Raw genomic sequence first — 22,577 nt, 5'->3', positions numbered from 1 at the left:
ATAGTGATGATAATTGTGGAAACTTCTGGACAATCTGTTTCGCTCAGTGCTATGCCCCGATGATTCCGCCATCGGTTGGGGTGTGACATCTAAGTCCTTGTCGGACATAGTTTGTCGCAACGCCTCTCGTTGCTTATCCGCCAAGGTCAAGTATTTTTCTTCTCGTAAACGTTTAATATCCATCAACTCTTTCTTCATGGCCTTGTATTCTTCGAATCTACCGGTTATATCTCTTGGATCTTCGTTTCTTGCAGACGACCCTTTGTCCTTTTTCTCCTTTCTCTTTTGTCGTCTTGGCGAGGGATCCTCGTTTATGTCGGGAAGACCGCTCGAGACTTCGGCATTCGGTGTATCCGCTTTTTAATTTCCCGAATCCGAAGACTTTCTTTTTTGACTCGAGCCGGAGCTTTCTTCACCCAACAAGGATACCGACGACCACTTTTGATTTGTTCTAACGACCTCCCAAGCCACAACATGAGGAAAGTCATATTTTTCTTTGCTTTTATAATCCTTTAGCGCTTGCTTCATTACAAAAGCATCGTCACACCCGCTAAGACGTAAACGATCCTAAAATAATAAATTATCAACAACTTAATCCACATACTTCATTAAAAAATAAATCGTATATAAATAATAAAGTTTACCGCTTGATGATATAAACCGTTGAATGTGTTCAGTTTTGTTTGCATCGCCAGCCATTTTGATCGAACTTGGTGGTGATTTCAGTTACTTCCTCCAACCGTTTGATTGAAGTGCTTTAGAACTTGCTTCCAAAAACCATCCGTGTAACACCCCAAAAATGTTCAATATGAAAATAAGTGAAAATAGACAAAGGACTTAACATAGTTAATGAATTATGGTAAAATGGAAGTTAAGTTATGGGGAATGTTTTAATTAAACACATAACAAACTAAAGGGACCAAAGTTGTAAGATGTCACAACTTACATAAATAAAAGATTAAAAAAAAATCAGAACACACACACTATGTCTGGTCGATCGTTCAAGCAGAGACAAGGGGTGAAACCTTTTTTCACCAAATCCATCCAATTGAGAAGGAAATTCAAGGAAAAATCGAATGCATGAAACCCTATTTCGAACATCAAACCTTGCTCATTAAAATGGTAAGTTCAATTTCGTGAATTGATGAATTTCAAGAAATGGGTTTCATCTAAATCATGAGTTTTGATATGATATGTGTAAATTGGATGTTAGAACTACTTTCTAGAACAGAAATCATGTTTGATTTTAGGTCAATTGAAAGTTCTTAATATAGTTTCACTTTATGAGAATGTGTTATGATTAAGGTGAACAAGGTGGGTATAATTATGTGAAAATTTAACTTTGATGTCCTTGTGATACTAGGATTCTTATACAATTTGGTGTAGGATGAAAGTTAGTCATGAATTTGATTGAATGTTGATGAAATTATAGAAGGACTAGTTAAAATTATGTCCTAGGATAATGGTGTTTAGTGTCCTACAAATGCGAAACCCGCCAAGTGTTTGATGAAATGCTTAAGAGAATATTTATGTGAAATTCGGAAAAATTATGATGATGTTGTTTTATGATAATACGCGAAAATAATGAAATGATGTTCGGATGGATTAAATGATAGAATGAACATGTTAATGTAGGCGTGAAAGAAGAAAGTTCAAGCACTAAGAAAACGGAAGACACGCATGATCGAGGTATGTTTCGTTGCATACAAAACTTTACTTAAATTTTGTTAGTAATTGTGTCGAACAATTCGTGTTATAATGATTATCCCTTGTTATAATGATTACGGTGTTTAGTAAATAAATAGCAAATCCCTTGCGGATTTGGCTAAGCTAATGAAGGTTATGCTAAGATAAGCAAATCGACCGGTTCGAGTAACTAGGTCGAGTAATGATATGATACCATCCGTCTTGAACGGGTGGCCGTGAAAGCAAAAGTGAATGTATGAAGTTCAACCCGTTATACGGATAGAACGAAAGGTTATGTTGAAAGCAATTGACCCGATGATACCGGGTCGAAAGCGGTATGCTTGAATCTCATTATGAGAATATATGCCATTACCCATTTAATTGGGTAATCGAATGCGTAAAAGAAATGAAAATATGTAAGCGAATGGAACTAAAATGTTAGTATTGTAAACGGATTAGATATTATGACTAACTTTTAAAAGATTTGTTGTGAATGTAGGTAAATACTCAATTTAGGCGACTTGGAGAATTGGAGCGAGCACATGTTCATGATATGTCATACCAAACGCTTCCGCTAGTTGCACTAATGTTTTGGGTCAAAATTTCTATTTTGTACAACTTGTTAGTAGACATATATTTTAACGCTTGATGCCTAGGTTTTTAGTAGTGCCTTGTCGAACAATTTGTAGAATGGTATTTGTCTTTTTTTTATGTTTCAAACAGGGGTATATCCATTTTACAGACGGGTCATGCCCAAATTTTGTTAAAATCATGTGTTAATGTTACTAGCGTTTCTACCTTTTAAGTTGTGAAAGATTTGTACATTTTAAAAGTTTATGTTTTTAGCGTCTTTTAGATGTCAATTCTTCTAGACGCAAATATGGACGTTTCAAGTTGGTATCAGAGCCTAGGTTTGAGGGATTCGAGCAAGAGTAATAGTGCTTGAACTCAAACCGATGGCTCGTGCAAAAGTGTGCTCCCTCCAAGATCGCCAATGAGGTAAAACTTTAAGTTTTTGTTTAATACAAGTATGTATAGTGTGTTTATGATAAATATTTAAGTTAAGTATGTGAAATAGTAATAATGGGAGTTAAACATTGGGTTATATCAGATCTGGCGTCGCACATAGTTGTGTCGTTAAGTGACACAGCTGTGTGGACCATTAATGCTTGTTGCTGAAATCAGGGTGTGTAGCAAGGCTGACACAGCTGTGTGACATTGTACTCAGATAATCAACACAGCTGTGTCTGGGCAAAATTTTCAGCGATTCAGCAAAGGAAGGGCCGTTGCCGACGGGCTATGATGCCGTCACCGACGCCCTCATGCTTGCCGACGGCCTATTTTCCTGTCTACGGACTTTTGTGGGCGACGCACGTTTACAAAGCCCATCGCCGACGGGGTGTAAAGCCGTCGCCGACGGCCAGCGGAAATCAAATCCGCTGAAACTTTTGTTTTGTTTTGTTTTCGTATTTTGAGTTTCTAAATTGTTTAAAAGCTTAATGAATGTTCGTGTAAGATCTATATAAGGCCTAGTACGATATATGTGACCACGATTAGTGGATAAGATAGACGGAATTATGAACATTTGAAAGTAATGTATCGAATGACACAAAAGAATGTTGAAAGCTGAAAAAGCGAGTAAGTTTTAAAATATAAGAATGCGAACGAAGTAATTATGGACTAGTGAACTATGATGTATTGAAGCTTATGAATTATGATTTAAGTTCCCATACTTCTCAGAAATGCCCGTTTTATGCTCTTGTCAAGTTATTAGAAGATATAATAAGCTATGTAAAGTTATGTAGATCGTTGGCGATAAAGAAAAATTTATAAAAGTCAAATGTAACATATGGAATGGCATGAAATGAATGACGAATGTATAAAGTGGAGTTGGAATTCGTATGAAAATTTGGATGAAAATATGCTTTGATAGAATTACGCATTAGAGACTTGTACCTTGTACATGAATGGTGTAATGCTTATGTGTATTTAATGATTTGTTTTGTTATGGTTAAGAGGCGAATATGTGCTAAATGTGAATCATATGAGCTTATTAGTAAAGGATATGTTGGAATTATGATATATAGTTACCTTGAATGATATTTGCTAATTGTAGAATAATGAAACATTAGCATGTAAAAGTACGTGTATGTGAATGTATATGTGTATTGTTTAGAGGATCACGTAAATCGTATCTATCATACAATACGAGTATGAAATGCGTAGGATATTAATATTATGGACTACCATATTTAGATGGATACATGTTCAAAAGTTTAAAGTGTGTAAGCAAGACAGTTGACTTTCTAAAAGTCAACAGTACAGGAATATTATAGAACGGCCATTAGACTCAAATGTTAAAGTAAAGAGTTAATGTGTCATGTATTCAATGATTTATGTGTTATGCTTGATGATAGTTTAGATGTATGGATCGGAAATGAGATAACTATTAATAAATGTCTCATTTATACGAAATTTGACTAACGAAAGTCAATTAACGTGTGAATAGTTGTGTGTATGCTCACATAAGCTAACGATGTTACGAACGTAATAATATGTAAGGATGGAAATCTTGTCAATTGACTCAAGCCTGGATGGCAAACAGGGTAAGAGAAAGCGATGAAGCAAGCATGAACATGGACGCTAAAGGTAAGTGATTTCGCCATCACTTCGAATTTATCCACATGAAGATGTATGCGTATTTGAACAGTTGAAAATTAAAGTGAAACGTATAAATAAATGAGAAATGTTAAGATACGATTTGGTTGAAATGGTTGGCCTATGTTAAACCGGTAAGACCTCATTATAGGGGTAAAACCGGTCATAGATTCTAGTTGAGAAGTTTTTAAGGCGGAAAGGAGAACTTGGTAATGTTAACAAAAGATATGGAAAGAATGTTAGATGAGGTATTAGCTAAAGACATTTTGTAAATATGTTGAATTGAAAGAAAGTACAACGCGTGATACAATACTTATATACAATAGGTACTAATTGGTGAATAACTTTAAAAGATCAAATCATAGAAAGTCAGTAAATAATAATTATTTACAAATTTTGGAAATATTACGTAAGAAATGCAACGTGTAATGTAGGATACTCATTAGTAAGAGACATGCTAGAGAATGTAGGTGAATTAACACCAAATATGGTGAACGAACAAATGGAAATGGTATATTAAGAGATGGTCATGAATTGACCGAAGCTCGAGAAAAACACGAGAATCATCTCACTTATGTCCGGTCAAGCTAGCAAAAAGGGGTCTAACAATTCTTAAAGGATTGGATCAATGTAAGAAAGAAGGATAACAATGAAAAGTTTAAGCTTACGATTGAATGTGAATCAAATTTAAGAAAGAATAGTGGGAACACCACTAGAAATAGGATGTAGAGTGTCGCGTAGAGACGCGCTACACGAATTAGGACATGGAATTAGTGCTAGGACCCAACACTTGAAGTTGAATGTAGAAGTTTAATACGAAAATATATCATAAGAAATGACATGGTAAATGATACGACAGAAGAACGTAAGGTACGAATGAAAATGTTAGAATATGAGAAATGGATTCAAACCAGTAAAAATGAAAAGTAATAAATTAAAAGTTAGAATCCGTATGTGAAGACGGATTAAACAAGTGAGAATAAAAACTAAGTACCAAGCTCAAATAAGTTATACGGGTCAAATGGCGATCGCCATTTGAACCCGGTATTTAATGTTCGGTTTGTCAAGTTTATTACTTATAGGTGAGCATAATGCATGGGCATGCTTTGTTGCGGTTTGGAAAGCATTAACCGTCGCAAAAGTATAAATAACGAGTCAAGGGTTTTGACCCGCGCCAGGTACGTATAAAAAGATTATATTTTTAATAGGAGCTTAGGGCTCGACTAGAGAATGATGTGTCAGAATAGGATAACTGATACCCATATGTAAGAATGCATTTACAATTAGACTTCCAAAAAGTCAAACGAAATAAATGAAGTCCTTGCAATTATGCAAGTATATGGTACGAACGTGTACCTCGATACAACCACAATAGGTGAGGGGGTGTTAGCCTGACCTTGAAAGGTCAAACTGCGAAAGTTGGAGAAATAACCAATAAAAAGAAGGGATTGTATGTAAGAAATGGAATGTATGATATGTTTAGCATGTACGTAAGAAAATTTTGAAAGATACAATAGGTGAACAAACACCCTGTAGGACACAATTATGAAAGGTTATGTGCTAATTATTTATTTATAGATAAATATGATGGAATTCTTAGTGAAATGATAGTATTGAAGCTAGTGGAAGGATGCCCACGAGTGAAAGCATATTCATGAATAAATGGGACCAATTTTGGTACGGAAGGTACATATAAAGAAGCGGATCGATCCGGCACACGGATAACCGACTTATACATTGAAAGCGAGGTTAGTAAAATGTTTAATTCTTAGCTAATGATTAAGAATCCGTAGATTTATTTGTAAGTGTGAACAAAATGAATGGTAGAATAATTAAGGTATGCTATACTGTGATCGACCTGTAATGGTCAGCGTGAGAAGGTATGAATGACATTAAGAGGGAGAATTAAAGGCCTTAAATGAAAGTTTGAGCTGAATTGGTTAAACGCTAGTATGGTGCTCATACACAACATACCTAGTTGTTATCATAAGTAGTTCATGCAAGGAGCTAATAATAATAAAGTGTGCGAAGGATTAAATTCAAGGCTAAACTCAAACTTGTAATTAGTTCAAGTGACGGTGGTAGCCGTAGAATGATGCCTTATACTCGTATTAAGTATGAAAAAGTAATTGGAAGAACGTTAGTAATGGAATGATGGGGTTGCTTATAATTACAATAATGAATTATGTCGTGCATGATTTGTGTGTGGAATAAAATAAATCGATTTATTTATATGAGTAAATGTATGAATATGTTACGTTTATTTAGAAAGATAGAAACAAGCTGTAAACATAGGCTTGTACGACCAATAGTATACATTGGAATAAATTTCAATGAACGAAGTGCTAGTGATGATGTATGCTAGGAACTAGCATTATAAAATGAAACTTTTGCCAAGATCCCGAATGCATTTATGGTGTAGTAAGCGTTGTGAATGAATAAATGGAAAATTTAGAGTAGAACTGGTCTAGTTGGAATGAGAAAGGTTTCGGGGACGAAACCTCCTTTAAGGGGGGTAGATTTGTAACACCCCAAAAATGTTCAATATGAAAATAAGTGAAAATAGACAAAGGACTTAACATAGTTAATGAATTATGGTAAAATGGAAGTTAAGTTATGGGGAATGTTTTAATTAAACACATAACAAACTAAAGGGACCAAAGTTGTAAGATGTCACAACTTACATAAATAAAAGATTAAAAAAAATCAGAACACACACACTATGTCTAGTCGATCGTTCAAGCAGAGACAAGGGGTGAAACCCTAGTTTCACCAAATCCATCCAATTGAGAAGGAAATTCAAGGAAAAATCGAATGCATGAAACCCTATTTCGAACATCAAACCTTGCTCATTAAAATGGTAAGTTCAATTTCGTGAATTGATGAATTTCAAGAAATGGGTTTCATCTAAATCATGAGTTTTGATATGATATGTGTAAATTGGATGTTAGAACTACTTTCTAGAACAGAAATCATGTTTGATTTTAGGTCAATTGAAAGTTCTTAATATAGTTTCACTTTATGAGAATGTGTTATGATTAAGGTGAACAAGGTGGGTATAATTATGTGAAAATTTAACTTTGATGTCCTTGTGATACTAGGATTCTTATACAATTTGGTGTAGGATGAAAGTTAGTCATGAATTTGATTGAATGTTGATGAAATTATAGAAGGACTAGTTAAAATTATGTCCTAGGATAATGGTGTTTAGTGTCCTACAAATGCGAAACCCGCCAAGTGTTTGATGAAATGCTTAAGAGAATATTTATGTGAAATTCGGAAAAATTATGATAATGTTGTTTTATGATAATACGCGAAAATAATGAAATGATGTTCGGATGGATTAAATGATAGAATGAACATGTTAATGTAGGCGTGAAAGAAGAAAGTTCAAGCACTAAGAAAACGGAAGACACGCATGATCGAGGTATGTTTCGTTGCATACAAAACTTTACTTAAATTTTGTTAGTAATTGTGTCGAACAATTCGTGTTATAATGATTATCCCTTGTTATAATGATTACGGTGTTTAGTAAATAAATAGCAAATCCCTTGCGGATTTGGCTAAGCTAATGAAGGTTATGCTAAGATAAGCAAATCGACCGGTTCGAGTAACTAGGTCGAGTAATGATATGATACCATCCGTCTTGAACGGGTGGCCGTGAAAGCAAAAGCGAATGTATGAAGTTCAATCCGTTATACGGATAGAACGAAAGGTTATGTTGAAAGCAATTGACCCGATGATACCGGGTCGAAAGCGGTATGCTTGAATCTTATTATGAGAATATATGCCATTACCCATTTAATTGGGTAATCGAATGCGTAAAAGAAATGAAAATATGTAAGCGAATGGAACTAAAATGTTAGTATTGTAAACAGATTAGATATTATGACTAACTTTTAAAAGATTTGTTGTGAATGTAGGTAAATACTCAATTTAGGCGACTTGGAGAATTGGAGCGAGCACATGTTCATGATATGTCATACCAAACGCTTCCGTTAGTTGCACTAATGTTTTGGGTCAAAATTTCTATTTTGTACAACTTGTTAGTAGACATATATTTTAACGCTTGATGCCTAGGTTTTTAGTAGTGCCTTGTCGAACAATTTGTAGAATGGTATTTGTCTTTTTTTTTATGTTTAAAACAGGGGTATATCCATTTTACAGACGGGTCATGCCCAAATTTTGTTAAAATCATGTGTTAATGTTACTAGCGTTTCTACCTTTTAAGTTGTGAAAGATTTGTACATTTTAAAAGTTTATGTTTTTAGCGTCTTTTAGATGTCAATTCTTCTAGACGCAAATATGGACGTTTCAATCCGTCTTTTGTTGATTGCCTTTCTTTTTATTCAAAGTGCAATGAACATAAGCCTTTGCCAACGCCTCTTCTTGTTTGGACGTCCAATTTTCCCGTGTCGTTTTTCCTCTTCTTTCCGGTGCGGCTTCATTTTGGTTCACGAGATTTTCTTGAACGGCAACATCTTCATCCTCATCATAATGTTGCTCTTGGGTATCCGACACGAACTATTCTTCGGAGTCATCTTGTATGTCTCTTGGTGATTGTGAGCTTGGGGTTTGAAAAGCAAACGGGTCAAAAGAATTTTGGGCGTCTGGGGGTAATCATAAACACCGGGTCGAACCATCGTCGGACCGCGTAGCATCCAATTTTGGTGGGGTTGGCTATCATAACCGAAATTTGGATGCATGGGTTGGTTAAAAAAATGGAGGTTGGGTTTGATGAGCAAAGCCGAGTCGGGGATGAAACGGCACGCTAGAACCACCCGAACCACCGCGTTTATCTTGAGCCCTCGCCTTCGAACCGGACCCTTCATTTTTTTTCTTGCCTTCACCTTTGTTTGAGCCTTCCATTTCTTTGAAAAGATTTGAAAAATTGAGTGAGAATGGTAGTGAATATGGAGGTTGGGTTTGTTTGGTGAAAATGGAAATGGATTTGTTTTAATTTATAAAGTTAATTTTTTTTAATACTGTAACGGCTATATAGCCGTTGGAGACACAAACCCTGATCGACAACAGGTCACCGATCCTCAATGAAACCGCGCGGCAAAGGGGGGTAGACGGTGGTGTTCCCGAGCGGAAAACTGGGTTTGCCGAACGCCTTTGCCGCCCACACCGTACGCCCTTATAGTAAGTAGTCTGGAAAGCTCTTTTAACTCTTTCAAGCGAACTTGGATTCATAGTAACTAAGGGTGAAAGGAGTGTTTAAACCCATTACCCTAACTTTCTATAACCTCCTTGTGCCACGTCACTTTAACCATCAACTACCATCTCTTACCCTCTTTAATCGCGTCACTTACACTGTCATACTCTCTTTCTTTTTTTATTACAAATATATAAATAATTATTCTTAGAATTAAAAAATAATACATTCCTTAATAATTTTAAAAAATCACACTCGTAAAAATAAAAATACATTCCTGATAATTAAAATTATACATCCAACACAACATTAAAAATAAAATTTTGATACACCATAAAATACAAATAAAAAACATAGATTAACTACTCGGAGTCTGACTCCTCAAGGTAGGGTAGATCTAGAGATGCAATGTGTTCCGTGAGATTATACCACAGCCGGAAATGTATATATTCATCATGCAACTCTGCAAGGACGTTTTCATCAAAAACTGGCACGACTGATAGATCTCTTATGTGGACCGGTGATATTGTATGGCTCTCGTCCTTCAAGATCATGTTGTGCAATATCATTCATGCGCAGACTACGCTCATATTCTTATCAACCGTCATAGCCCGCAATGATCGATTCAGTATACCTCATTTCCCCTTCAGTACTCCAAACAAGGGCTTCATAAACGTTAACCAAGTAAGGTAGATGCCATCAATAAGATAGTATCCACGTTTGTATGTGTATCCGTTTAAATTAAACAGACCCTACGGCGCGGTTTGATTTTGTTGGTTGGTAAAAGCTGGAGACTGTTGGAGAACATCGATGTCGTTTAGTAATACGGGCGAACAAAAAAAAATATTCCAAAACCTCAAATCTTGTGACGTAGTCGTTTCTAGCATGATCGTAGGGTATTGGTGGTCATCTCGCATATATTGTCCCCCCAACTCCTTAGGACACGTTCTCCAATTAAAATGTGTGTAGTCAATGCTATCGATCGTACCTGGAAGGTGGTGTCTCTCTTCGTGTGCTTAGTGCAAGCATGCGATGTCGTGGCTTGTTAGATTTCGTAAAAACTCTTCGTCGTATAATCTAATCACGGCATTACAAAAATATTGTAGACATTCACACGAAATCCTCTCGGCCGTACATAAATATTCATAGTATTCGGTACTCGTCTGGAGGATTACCGCTTACAAGTTGTTTAACAATGAATGTGCATTTTTGTATAGGCATAAAACTCTTATTCATCTGCCCATCCATGCCCTCTCAAAACCACTTGAAATATGCTTTTATGTCGGCTGTTATTTAAAAAAAATAGACGTTTCAACATACGAAACATTTGTCTAATAAACCTTCGTGGTATTTAGGCTCGTCAGAAAAATAATCTTCAAACAAAATGTTGTTTGCTTTCTCATGATCACGCCGCACAAATCTTTTTTTAGATGTTCCCGTGTCTTCTAATTCGGCTCGCTCGACAGCATCCAAAAAAAATTTGTAGACTACTATTGTCTGGTAGTAACGCATTCGGGATTTTGAACGATGGAGTGAAAAACTCGTGAGACATGGTGTAAAAATATTGTGGGTGAATGATTGTATTGAGAGTATTAGAGAGTTTGTGGTTAAATTTGTGATTTGATATGGTTATGGTTTTCTAGTGTTAAAAAGGAAAAAAAATATAAAAACGAATGTTCAACGGTCAAATTTTTAAACAAAACAACAATTGCATGCGGCTTTCTTCCAACCCATCCCTTACCCACCCGCATCACGGCCGGCGGTGTTTGGGTTGCGGGTAGAGGGTACCCGTCCGCCTTAGACCATGCGCCCCGTTGGCCCATATCCTTCTAAACTAAGAAATAAGCTAGGAAATCATTGGATAATTGAAGGTTTCTAAATCTTTAGTAATTCGTTTTTTGACTCTCTAAATCACAGTTCAAAATAAAAACTAAATGTTTTCTTTCCCTGAAGATGATAGGTTTATTTGATCACAAAGTGGGATTGTCAAATAATGATAGTTCAAATCAGTTTGCGTGTTCGTTTGCATTTTTAAGATAGCAAATTCTCAAATATATCAAAAGCAGGGTATGGACAAATTTATGCTTTTTATGCATGTTGAATTTGATTTGAAAACTCATATATCTTTAATCTAACTACTTTTCAAGTAAATCATATATATGTAATGTTCATGTGCATGTCCTGTCATATCTATGTACTAAATAACACCAAAAGCCATGAAATGTAGCGTTAATTTTGCAAGTGGTTAGGGATTTTCTTGTGAAATGATTATTCATATCCAGTGGGTTATTTGGTTATGGGTATTGTTTATGTAATAATTTTTAGGACCTAAACAAATCACAAGCAATAAATAATACGTAGCTTAATAGAAACAAACCAATTAATCCATTAGGGTGAAGGGGGTTGAAGCGGCAAGGGGTGCGGTGAACCCCTTTGCCGCACGGGGAACACCGCCGCCATCAAATAATGCCGCGTAGGGATGGTTCAAAGCGGGGAGCATTCACCGCATGCGGGGAGATGTTGGATCCATTGAAAATGACCGTTGGGGGCTTGTTTTTTGACTTTCAACGACTATATAGCCGTTAGTTTAGTTTTTTTGAAAGGTTTTTTTATATTTAAACTATATAAACCTATATTGAAAATGACCGTTGGGGGCTTGCTTTTTGACTTTCAACGACTATATGGCCGTTAGTTTTTTTTTTTTTGAAAGGTTTTTTATATTTAAACTATATAAACCTCTATCCGTTTTAAACAAATTCATACCAACTCATTTCCTCATGTCTACAAACCTAAAATCTCTACCCCTATTTTATTTAAAAATGGTGGAAGAAATACCACTGTTTTTCCCACCAACAGTGATTCATCCAATAGTAGCATAAGGTTTTTTTTTTTTTTTTCAGAAACCCATCGACGAAGCCGAACTACAAGATACGGGCACATCTAGTAAGAAACGTTATCTTCGTCGTCATCATGAGAGTGGCCAGGAAACCCTTATGGCGGATTATTTTGTCGAGGAATCGGAATATAATGAAGATATTTTTCGTCATAGGTTACGTATATCAAAACGTTTGTTTCTAAAAATTGTGAGCGACGTGGAAGCGAATAACCCATGGTTTGAAGAGGGCGTAGATGCGAGAATGAAGAAAGGTTTTACACAGTTGCAAAAAGTTACATCGGCTATTAAACAACTTGCAACCGGTAACACTCCAGACGAGAACGACGAGTATTTACATATGGCCGAAAGGACTTCCCGCGAGTGTCTAGAATATTTCTGCGAAACGGTATGTAAAATATACGCTCCCGAGTTCTTACGTAGGCTAACAAGCCACGATATGGCGCTTTTGTACCAAGCTCATGAGGATAAACACCACCTTCCTGGTATGGTGGGTAGCCTTGATTGCACCCATTTCGTATGAAGAATGTATCCCACAGAGTTTCGGTGCTAATATATGAGAGGAAATTACCATTACCCTACAGTTATGCTCGAAGCGGTGGCCTCTCAAGATTTGTGGGCATGACATGCTTTTTGCGGTCCACCAGGTGCACAAAACGACATCAATGTGCTTTAGCAATCTCTATTATTTCAAACCGAACGAAATGGAACGGCCCCAAAATGTCCAATTTACGTTAACAACCACTTATACAAACGTGGTTACTATCTCGTGGATGGAATCTACCCTACATGGTCTGTGTTTGTCAAATCATTTCCATATCCTCACCTACTAGACGAAAAAAAGTTCAAGAAGCAACACGAGGCGACAAGAAAAGACGTGGAACGGGCTTTTGGTGTTTTGGAGTCAAAATGGGGTATAATGAATCGACCAATGTGTGCTAGGAGTGTGAAAAAGATTATGTACGTGGGGTATACGTGTATTATTTTACATAACAACAAAATCCAAACCCACACCAACAAACTACCTATACAGGCTCTATTATACTAGAGGTTTAGAATCAAATACAAGGACTCCTAAAAATAAGAAGTCGTCCAAAGGATATCAAACGGACCCCGATTAACCTCATTCAAGCGGCATTGAAACCGTCTCATCAAACTCTACGATGTGAGATTTTAGGTTTTCACTTTTGGATTTATAGATTTTAGAATTTTTATTTATTGTCATTGTATCTTTTCTATATTTACGTCATTTTGTCTTTTTGCGACTCACTGTGTCCTTTTTCTCGACATTGTATTGTATTTTTCGGTATTGTGTTATATTTTAATCGTCATTATCTCATTTTGTGGGATTCATTGTGTTATGTACATTCTTATTTATAGGTTTTAACGGTTATACTAGAAACTTTGTTAAATCAATAGGCCATAGTGAAGCATTACATCACAAAATCACCATTAAGTTAGCAATTGCAGTCAAAGTTCAAATCTTTTTGAGTATTTTCCAATTCCAATTGTTTAATCAGCAGTTGGATATATTAGTTGAAAGAGGGTTGGGTTTTTGATAATATTAGCTGAGGTTTTAGAAATGGATACCAATAATTTGGAGCAAACATTGCAAGAAGGTAAGCTTTATCGATACGTAAACAATCTAATTGTTGCTCATCTCAGAGACCACAATCTCACTCAGGTATTATTTCCCCCTTCATTTCACTCTTAATTCGTCGATTACATTTCGATTATGATGTTCAACTGCTTAATCTGGTTGCCTGTTCTAAGATCTACACTTTCTAAGACGGATTTGTTTGGAATTTTTTGAGATTAATGTCTGTTGTGTTGGGGTAAATTGCTTGATTGGGTTAATAGTTGAGTTAGGGTTTAACTCTTTGCTTTTTTTAATTTGATTGTTTTTACACCAAGTAGTCACATTTAGGACCGTAAACGAACTGAACGTTCGTGAACTGTTCGGCGGGAAGTTTGTGTATGTTCCGTGAACAATTTTTTTTTTGTTCATTTAATTAAACGAATGAACATGAACACATGTTTGTTTGTTCATTTACGTTCGTGAACGTTTGTTTATATTCATTTAAATATTAATGCAAAAGTTTAATGTATATATATTTGTTTATGTTTTATATATTTTAATATAAAAGTTCATTTATGTTGGTTTGTGTTTGTTCATTTATGTTGGTTTGTGTTTGTTCATTTATGCTCATGAATTGTTCGTTTAGAATGTTAACGAACAAACATAAACGAACACAAACATGTTCACTTTCTTAACGAACGGACATGAACAAGAAGATCCATTCGTTTATTGATCATATTCGTGTTCAGTTAAAGTTAAATGAACGAACACGAACATGCCCCCGTTCGTGTTCATTCGGCTCATTTACAGGCCTAATCACAAAAGTCAAATTTAGAATCAGTTGTTTGACTTGTGTATTTCTAGGCTGCAAGTGCGGTTGCTTCTGCTACAATGACACCACTCACCGTTGAAGCTTCTCCCAACAAGCTTCTTGAGCTGGTTGCCAAGGTTTGTTTGTGTTTTATTATGTTGATTAAACAATAATTAGGTTAAAAATAGCAGTCAACAAAAGGAAACATTATTTTCGGACTGAAAATTAAACAGGGTCTTGCAGTCGAAAAAGATGAAACAGGAAGGGGACTCTCTACATCTGCATTGTTTGATTCAACCACAGCATTACCGACAACATACGGGTCTATACCAGCTCCCCGTGCTGTTTCTGTCGATTTTAGGTGATCGGTTTCTAGATTATCAAAATTTTATAATCTTATTACCACATATAAATAAGCAACATCTTGTTGCTTTTATTGTTGTACTTTATGGATTGGGAGAGTTTCAAAAAAAATTTGGATTTTTCATTTTCAATCCAAAGGTTGTTTATCTTTTTATTTTAACCCCTTAAAGTTATTAACTTTTAACTTAAAGTTTTTCATTATTATTCCATATATAAGTTTGCAACTTTTTTGTGCATTATCACTTGTACATTGTGTTTTGGGTGTTTTTCAAAAAACAAGTTGATTTTTTATTTTTAACCCAAAGGTTTTTAAATTTTACAATTTTAACCCTACATAATTTGTTTTTTTAACTTTAACCCAAAACTTTTCATTATTTACAATTTAACTTCACAACTTTTGTCACTTATACTTTTCATCTTTCGCAAATTTTCGTTTGACGTATAGTTCTAAATTTTTCGAGTTAATACGACGCAAGTTGTCGTAACGTTGGCTTTGGGGGTTTTCCAAAAAAATTGATTTTTTTTTACTTTTCACCCAAAAGTATTTCATAAATTACTTTTAACTCAAAACTATTTGTTTTTTTTACTTTTAACCCAAAACTTTTTATCTTTTGCAATCTATCCTCATAACTTTTTTTACTTTCAACTTTGGTCCTTTATAGTTTTCATTTTCCGCAAATTTTTCGCTTTATGCTTGGTTCTAAATTTTGTGACTTAACACATCGCAACGTGCGTCTTTGGTTTAACGTTTTTACATTTCGTTCTAAATTTTGCGAGTTAACACGACGCAACGTGCGTGTATGGGTGAACGTTTTTACATCGTCTATTTTTCCCCCATTTGACAGGTTTAACATAACGTGCGGGTCCTATATTGACTTAGTTATAACTAAAGAATCCCCGCCGCATTGCGGCGGGTCGCAATCCTAGTTTTGATTATTTTGTATCATGCAATCACTTTCAAGATGCCATGCCAAACACCCCCTGTATCCTTTTTATAATCGCCTATTTTGCCCCGTAAATAATCAACAAGAATGTGTTTTGACAGTGCTGCACATGATACGAAAGGCTCCTCAAAAAGTTTCCCAAAGCATGAAACCAAACATGTTTCAGAACACAAGGTATGCATCCATTTGAACTCGAAAATGTTTGACGTTGGCTTATGTTTTTCCCGATTGATATTAAGAGCTTTCTTTTAGGAAACTTACGAGTTTTTGTTATCCAATGTAGAACGCTGCAAGATGTGCAAGATTTAGTCCTGATGGAAGGTTTCTTGCATCGGGTAGTGCAGATACTTCAATTAAACTGTTCGAGGTAATGTTTTTTTTAATAAGCTCATATTGGTTATATGCAGTGTTGTAAGAATCGTTGGGCGTTAGTCGGCCGGTGGGGTACAGACTAGCGATTAATCGGATTGGAACTTATATATGTAATCTTCAGTTTTATATATATATACTCACACATTTTTATGTGTAATTGTTTTTTAGCAAGATAAGTTTTAATCCCTCGTCGGCTCATTTTTTGAAGTACACAAGATTAATCATCGAAATTTACAAGGTTTGACCGGAAAATGGCCAGGAATATGGTCGGTAATTGGCCGGAATTTGTCCGGAACCGCCGATTTTTGGCCGATTAGGACTGCCTAGGGCCGCCATTGACCGTCTAGCGATTAATTGTCCGATTAGAGGAAAATTACTCGGTGAACTTCTGACTAGCGTTAATCGGCGACTAATCGGATGCTAGTCGGGATTTTTATAACCCTGGTTATACGTAGAGGTGGCAAATCGGGCGGGTTAGGGGAATGGGTTAAATTCGGTCGGATTGGATTGATCTGTGACTCTTTTTGGCTATTTTCTAGAATTTTGTTATGAATAATGAGCCTGTTAAATTGCATTATTTCATAAATAATCTATATCTTTTAAATACATAGGTTTAGAAGATTGTGATTGTGAGTTAAAATCCAACTTTGAACGACTTTTGACATGTTCAATCCATTTGACCCGTTTCATATTTAGCAAATGTTTTTAAATTTACCGGATTGACCCGTTATAGATAATTCATAAAGGGTCGAAATTGCCATTCTCTAATTACATGTAAACCATTTAACGTAGCAAAGCTGGTATCATGTGCAGGTAGGAAAAATCAAGCAGATGCTGCTGCCAGAGGGAAAGGATGGTCCTGTTAGACCCGTCATACGAACGTTTTATGACCATCTACAAGTAAATTTTTGTTGATGCAACATTTATTTAATATTATAAAGGAAAAATTACAAGTTTTGTCCTTTATCTTTATACCATTTTTCAGGCGGTGTCCTTTTTAATGAATGTTGACAGGCGGTGTCCTTTACTAGGTATTTTGTTGCAAGTTTAGTCCTTTACACCCAACCCAGTTAAAAAACCCTGTTAATTGTTGGGTGTAAAGGACTAAACTTGCAACAAAATACCTAGGTAAAGGACTAAACTTGCAACAAAATACCTAGTAAAGGACATCGCCTGTCAACAATTAACAAGGTTTTTTAACTGGGTTGGGTGTAAAGGACTAAACTTGCAACAAAATACCTAGTAAAGGACACCGCCTGTCAACATTCGTTAAAAAGGACACCACCTGAAAAGTGGTATAAAGATAAAGGACAAAACTTGTAATTTTTCCTATTATAAATAACCAGTAATGTATTAGTATGATTACAAAAGTGAAAGCAATATAGTAAATATCAATTTTTTTTAAATAAAATTAATTAGAAGGTTGCAAGCATTTTAGGTGACTTTTGACCTGTTTGACCCGTTTCTTTTGGCTATTTGACATTTTGACCCATTATTACTAAAATACAAGTTGAATTTACATGTTATCTTATAAACAGGTTTTAATTTTAATTACTACCTCTAGTTTCAAATTTGAAAGCCGGGAGCCTGACATCTTTAAACTAATAAAATTCTTATATCGCTGCAGCCAGTAAATGACGTGGATTTCCATCCTCAAAATACTATTTTGATATCTGGGGCCAAAGATCACACGATAAAGTATAATGCTAAATCCTAAATGGCTTAACATAAGCACAAGTCGGTAACATATTATTTAGGAACATTGGATTTTAATAATCCCAACTATTCGTCGTTGGCCGCCAACAGTCCTAACTTCAAAAATAACCACTGGCAGTCCCAACTATTGAGTATTGACATATTGGCCACAAATGGACCCTGACTGACAGAACCCTAACGTCGTTAGTCTCTGGTCGCTGGAAAACCGTTTTTGTCTAGAAAAGGTTTTCTAAATGTCCGATCTAAGGTTACAAAGAGGTTTGGGGCGAAAATGTCGAGTGTTCCGGCCAAAAAGTTGAGTTTTTCGGCGGAAAAGAAGTTTTCCGCCGAAAAAGGAGTTTTCTAGCGACTTTAATAATTGGGTCTCTTACTAGAAAAAGGTTCCCAAAGGTCAATAATAAGGTTACAAAGAGGTTCGGGACAAAAATGTTGAGTTTTCCGGCCAAAAAACGTTTTTCCGGCGACCGGAGACTAATGGCGTTAGGGTTCTGTTAGTCAGGGTCCATTGGAGGCCAATATGTTAAAAGTTAGGATTGCCAGTGGTTATTTTTAAAGTTGAAACTGTTGACGGCCAACGGCGAATAGTTGAGATTATTAAAATCCAATATTCCTATTATTTATTAGTCAAAAACTATATATTAAATGCAGGTTTTTTGACTTTTCTAAGACCACTGCAAAGAGAGCATCCAGGGTTATCCAGGTTCGTTTATTATTTTATTTGAGTTCGTTACAAAACTATCTGAGTTCTCAACATATTCATATTTCTTGAAAAATCCATTCTTTGTGGTTGTTGATGTTTACAGGATACACACAATGTCCGGTCTTTATCTTTTCATCCTTCTGGAGATTTTCTTCTGGTAGGAACCGATCATCATATTCCACATTTGTATGACGTCAATACTTTCCAGTGTTACCTCTCAGCAAATGTACAAGAAATTGGCGTTAATAGTGCAATAAATCAGGTATGAATACTCCTTATAATTAGGGCTGTAAACGAACTGAACGAACACGAACAAGACCATGTTCGTGTTCGTTCGGTAAGGAAATTAACATGTTCGCGAACTGTTCACGAACGCGTACCGAACATAAGTTTATGTTTGTGTTCGTTCGTTAAGGAAATTAAGTTGTTCACGAACAGTTCATGAACACAAACGAACACAAGCAAACAAAAACGAACATTTAGCTTGAAAATAAAAAATAAACACATTGTTATCTTTAAACATTGGATATAAGTAGTTAAATATAACCATCAAATGATAAATCAAAACACAAGAAATCTTCTACAACCACCAAACGATGAATCAAGTTTAACTAACTTAGACATAGTTATCGAAAGTTTAACTAACTTAGACATAATTATCCCAAAATAATGTCCAAAGTTTAGCTAACAAGTTTTCAATATGTTTAGATATGTCCAAAGTTTAGCTAACTTTGAAAAAAATAGGGTTTCAAGTTTTCAATATGTTTAGATAAAATGTTTCTTATTTATTATTTTTTAATATAATCAAACGAACACGAACGAACGTAACCGAACATACTACCGAACGTTCACGAACGCAATCGAACGAACGAGACATGTGTTCGTGTTCGTTCGCTAAGCTAACCGAACATAATTTTTTGTTCGTGTTCGTTCGTTAAGCTAATCGAACGAACATAAACGTACTTCCCGCCGAACGGTTCACGAACTGTTCGCTGAACGTTCGGTTCGTTTACAGCCCTACTTATAATCGATTACGTGTGGCAAAATGGATGGGTCCGGATGGTTGGGTGACGGTGACGGGTCAAAACTGTAATTTATTGACATGGTCAAATCTTTAACTGATGACATGTTGACCTGAAAATGTATTCTTTAAAGTTATCTGTGCTTTCGGTGATGCAGGTGAGATATTCATGTACAGGTGGCATGTATGTTACAGCCTCTAAAGATGGTGCGATTAGAATATGGGATGGGGTGACTAGTAATATTGTTCGATCAATACTTGGTGCACATGGATCAGCTGAAGCCACTAGTGCAAGTTTTACCAAAGATCAAAAGTAAGCTTTTTTTGCTCTTTACACTTTCCAGTTGGAGGTGTGAAATGGGCTGGTTATGCGAGTTGTGTAATAGGTTGAAACGGGTTGGATTGGGCCGAGCCGTTCTTTGTTTAAAAAGTATTGACTTCGTACTTTCGTTGTTAGATATGTTCTCTCGTGTGGAAAGGATTCTTCTGTGAAGCTGTGGGAAGTTGGAACCGGGAGATTAGTCAAACATTATCTTGGAGCTACACACACGCAATTGCGTTGCCAGGTATATTAATTAACGAGTGATTAACCATTTTAACAATCATAATTAGTAATATTAATAAAAAGGAAAATTGGATTTTAATAATCCAACTTTGACATATTGGCCGACAACAGTCCCAACTAAGGAAATGTTTTGTGACAGTCCTAACTTTTAACCTATTTTCCCTAAGCGGTTCCATACTAACTAAAAGTTAACCCAGTTAGTTTATGCTGACGTGGACTGCCACATAAGTAGTCCACATCACCAAAACTTTGCCACGTAAGCAGTCTACGTCATCAAAACTTTGACATATTTTCCACATAAGCATTCTATGTCATCAAAACTTTGACTTTTTTGCCACATAAGCAGTCCACGTCAGCATAACTAATTGTGTTAACTTTTAGTTTTTATGGGACCACTGAGGGAAAATAGGTTAAAAGTTGGGACTGTCACAAAACGTTTTCTTAGTTGGGACTATTGTCAGCCAATATGTCAAAGTTGAGATTATTAAAATCCAATTTTCCTATTAAAGAAAGGTGTTTGCGGGTCAACCAACCTTACCCCACACTAAAAGTTATCCATTTTTACCAAAACCCTCTTTGACCCACTACCCATCACACCTGACCCGCTTGTATTGCGCCTCTATAGGCCTCCATTACCATATAGTTATGCCACGCGATTCTTTATTGAGAAAGCTAAGAACAACTTTGTGGTCAAATAACAAACATTATCTTGTCATCTTCCGCAGGCTATCTTTAACGACACAGAAGAATTTGTATTATGCATCGACGAACCTAGCAATGAGGTTAGGTGTAGTTGATTGTATTTAATATGTTGGATTGTCTTGAACACTTTTAACTGAGGTTGCTTGATATTGTTGATACACAGATTGTCATCTGGGATGCTCTTAGTGCAGAAAAAGTGGCAAGATGGCCATCTAACCACACGGGTGCACCCAGGTGGCTGGAACACTCACCTACTGAGTCGGCTTTCGTGTCATGTGGTACAGATCGATCAATAAGATTTTGGAAGGAAACTCCTTAGTGCTATAGATCCATTTTGATGTGGAAACTTGGTTTGTAATATTAGGATGATAAGAAATGAAGAGATCTGAACTGTTTTGATAGGTTCGACTATGAGAATTCCACAAGGCCACTATTCTTAAAATGTCGTAAAGTTTTATTTTTCAAGATCGAGCAAGGGGTTAATGGCTCGAAGAGGGATCAAATATGAAGGATTTTTCTTATATGCATTATGCTATCATATTAATTCAAACAGATAAGATACAATTGGTGACAATACTCTAGTTGATATAAACTTAAACAAAAAAATATATAGTTAAATGCCATTTTAGTCCCTGTGGTTTGGGCCATTTTGCCACTTTAGTTCAAAGGTTTCATTTTTAACCTGTGGGTCCAAAAAGGTTTCACAGTTGCAATTTCAGTCCACTGGGTTAACTTCATCCATTTTTTCTGTTAACGAGAAGGCCAATTTGGTCATTTTGTATGTAATTCTGTTAACTAAAAGGACAATTCAGCCATATAAAATGACCGAATTGGCCTTCTCGTTAACAGAAAAAACGGATGAAGTTAACCCAGTGGACTAAAATGGCAACCATGAAACCTTTTTGGACCCACAGGTTAAAAATGAAACCTTTGGACTAAACTGGCAAAATGACTCAAACCACAGGGACTAAATTGGCATTTAACTCAAAAATATATATATATAAATGTTCATTTTTTCTATTTGAGCTTAGTTCCACTCTTCCACCGTATTTTTAAAACTCAATAACTTTTATGTATTTTAATAATTATCTTAAGAGTAAATTACGTTTTTGGCCCCTGTGGTTATATCACTTTTACTATATTAGCCAAAAATAAGAATTTTTAACATATCTGCCCCCATGGTCTCCCATAAGTCTAGAGATCATGGGGGCCAAAATGGTTAGTTATAGAGACCATGGGGGTCAAAATGGTTAGTTATAGAGACCATGGGGGCAGATATGTTAAAAATTCTTATTTTAGGCTAATTTAGTAAAAATGACATAACCATAGGGGTCAAAAACGTAATTTACTCTTATCTTAAAAAAATTCATACCATAAGTTAATTTGATAGTTTTATGATCTTCAATTCG

General features: G+C 35.7%; 2 protein-coding genes and 2 long non-coding RNA genes across 4 annotated transcripts; all 4 read left to right on the top strand.

Moving 5' to 3' along the window:
* The first annotated feature begins 1,014 nt into the window (after positions 1-1,014).
* Positions 1,015-2,387, top strand: LOC110939313. Its single transcript, XR_002592155.2, has 3 exons — positions 1,015-1,122; positions 1,636-1,689; positions 2,186-2,387. It is a non-coding gene; the product is annotated as an uncharacterized LOC110939313 (long non-coding RNA).
* A 4,686-nt stretch (positions 2,388-7,073) lies between these two features.
* Positions 7,074-8,512, top strand: LOC110939312. The gene is made up of 3 exons (XR_002592154.2): positions 7,074-7,204; positions 7,718-7,771; positions 8,268-8,512. It is a non-coding gene; the product is annotated as an uncharacterized LOC110939312 (long non-coding RNA).
* Positions 8,513-12,321: 3,809 nt separating this feature from the next.
* LOC110943835 lies at positions 12,322-12,918 on the top strand. The gene is made up of 2 exons (XM_022185566.1): positions 12,322-12,357; positions 12,403-12,918. Exons 1-2 carry the CDS (start codon positions 12,322-12,324, stop codon positions 12,916-12,918), a joined length of 552 nt encoding a protein of 183 aa, XP_022041258.1.
* Positions 12,919-13,792: 874 nt separating this feature from the next.
* LOC110941648 (cleavage stimulation factor subunit 50) lies at positions 13,793-21,689 on the top strand. Its single transcript, XM_022183314.2, has 13 exons — positions 13,793-14,079; positions 14,839-14,922; positions 15,019-15,146; positions 16,194-16,266; positions 16,376-16,459; positions 17,278-17,364; positions 18,092-18,162; positions 18,829-18,880; positions 18,984-19,142; positions 20,060-20,214; positions 20,359-20,467; positions 21,192-21,248; positions 21,332-21,689. Exons 1-13 carry the CDS (start codon positions 13,978-13,980, stop codon positions 21,485-21,487), a joined length of 1,317 nt encoding a protein of 438 aa, XP_022039006.1. The 5' UTR covers positions 13,793-13,977; the 3' UTR covers positions 21,488-21,689.
* The last annotated feature ends 888 nt before the right edge of the window (positions 21,690-22,577 follow it).

This window comes from Helianthus annuus, chromosome 5, assembly GCF_002127325.2.
Source record: "Helianthus annuus cultivar XRQ/B chromosome 5, HanXRQr2.0-SUNRISE, whole genome shotgun sequence".
Lineage (NCBI taxonomy): Eukaryota > Viridiplantae > Streptophyta > Magnoliopsida > Asterales > Asteraceae > Helianthus > Helianthus annuus.
This window is presented reverse-complemented; position numbering and strand designations above follow the sequence as displayed.

Bases quoted from the DNA above. Each gene is read 5' to 3' on its own strand.
- LOC110943835 (XM_022185566.1), top strand. From the start codon at position 12,322: ATGGTGGAAGAAATACCACTGTTTTTCCCACCAACA. The intron at 12,358-12,402 runs GTGATTCATCCA...TTTTTTTTTCAG, and splicing joins CACTGTTTTTCCCACCAACA to AAACCCATCGACGAAGCCGA.
- LOC110941648 (XM_022183314.2), top strand. From the start codon at position 13,978: ATGGATACCAATAATTTGGAGCAAACATTGCAAGAAGGTAAGCTTTAT. The intron at 14,080-14,838 runs GTATTATTTCCC...GTGTATTTCTAG, and splicing joins GAGACCACAATCTCACTCAG to GCTGCAAGTGCGGTTGCTTC. The intron at 18,163-18,828 runs GTATAATGCTAA...TATTAAATGCAG, and splicing joins GCCAAAGATCACACGATAAA to GTTTTTTGACTTTTCTAAGA.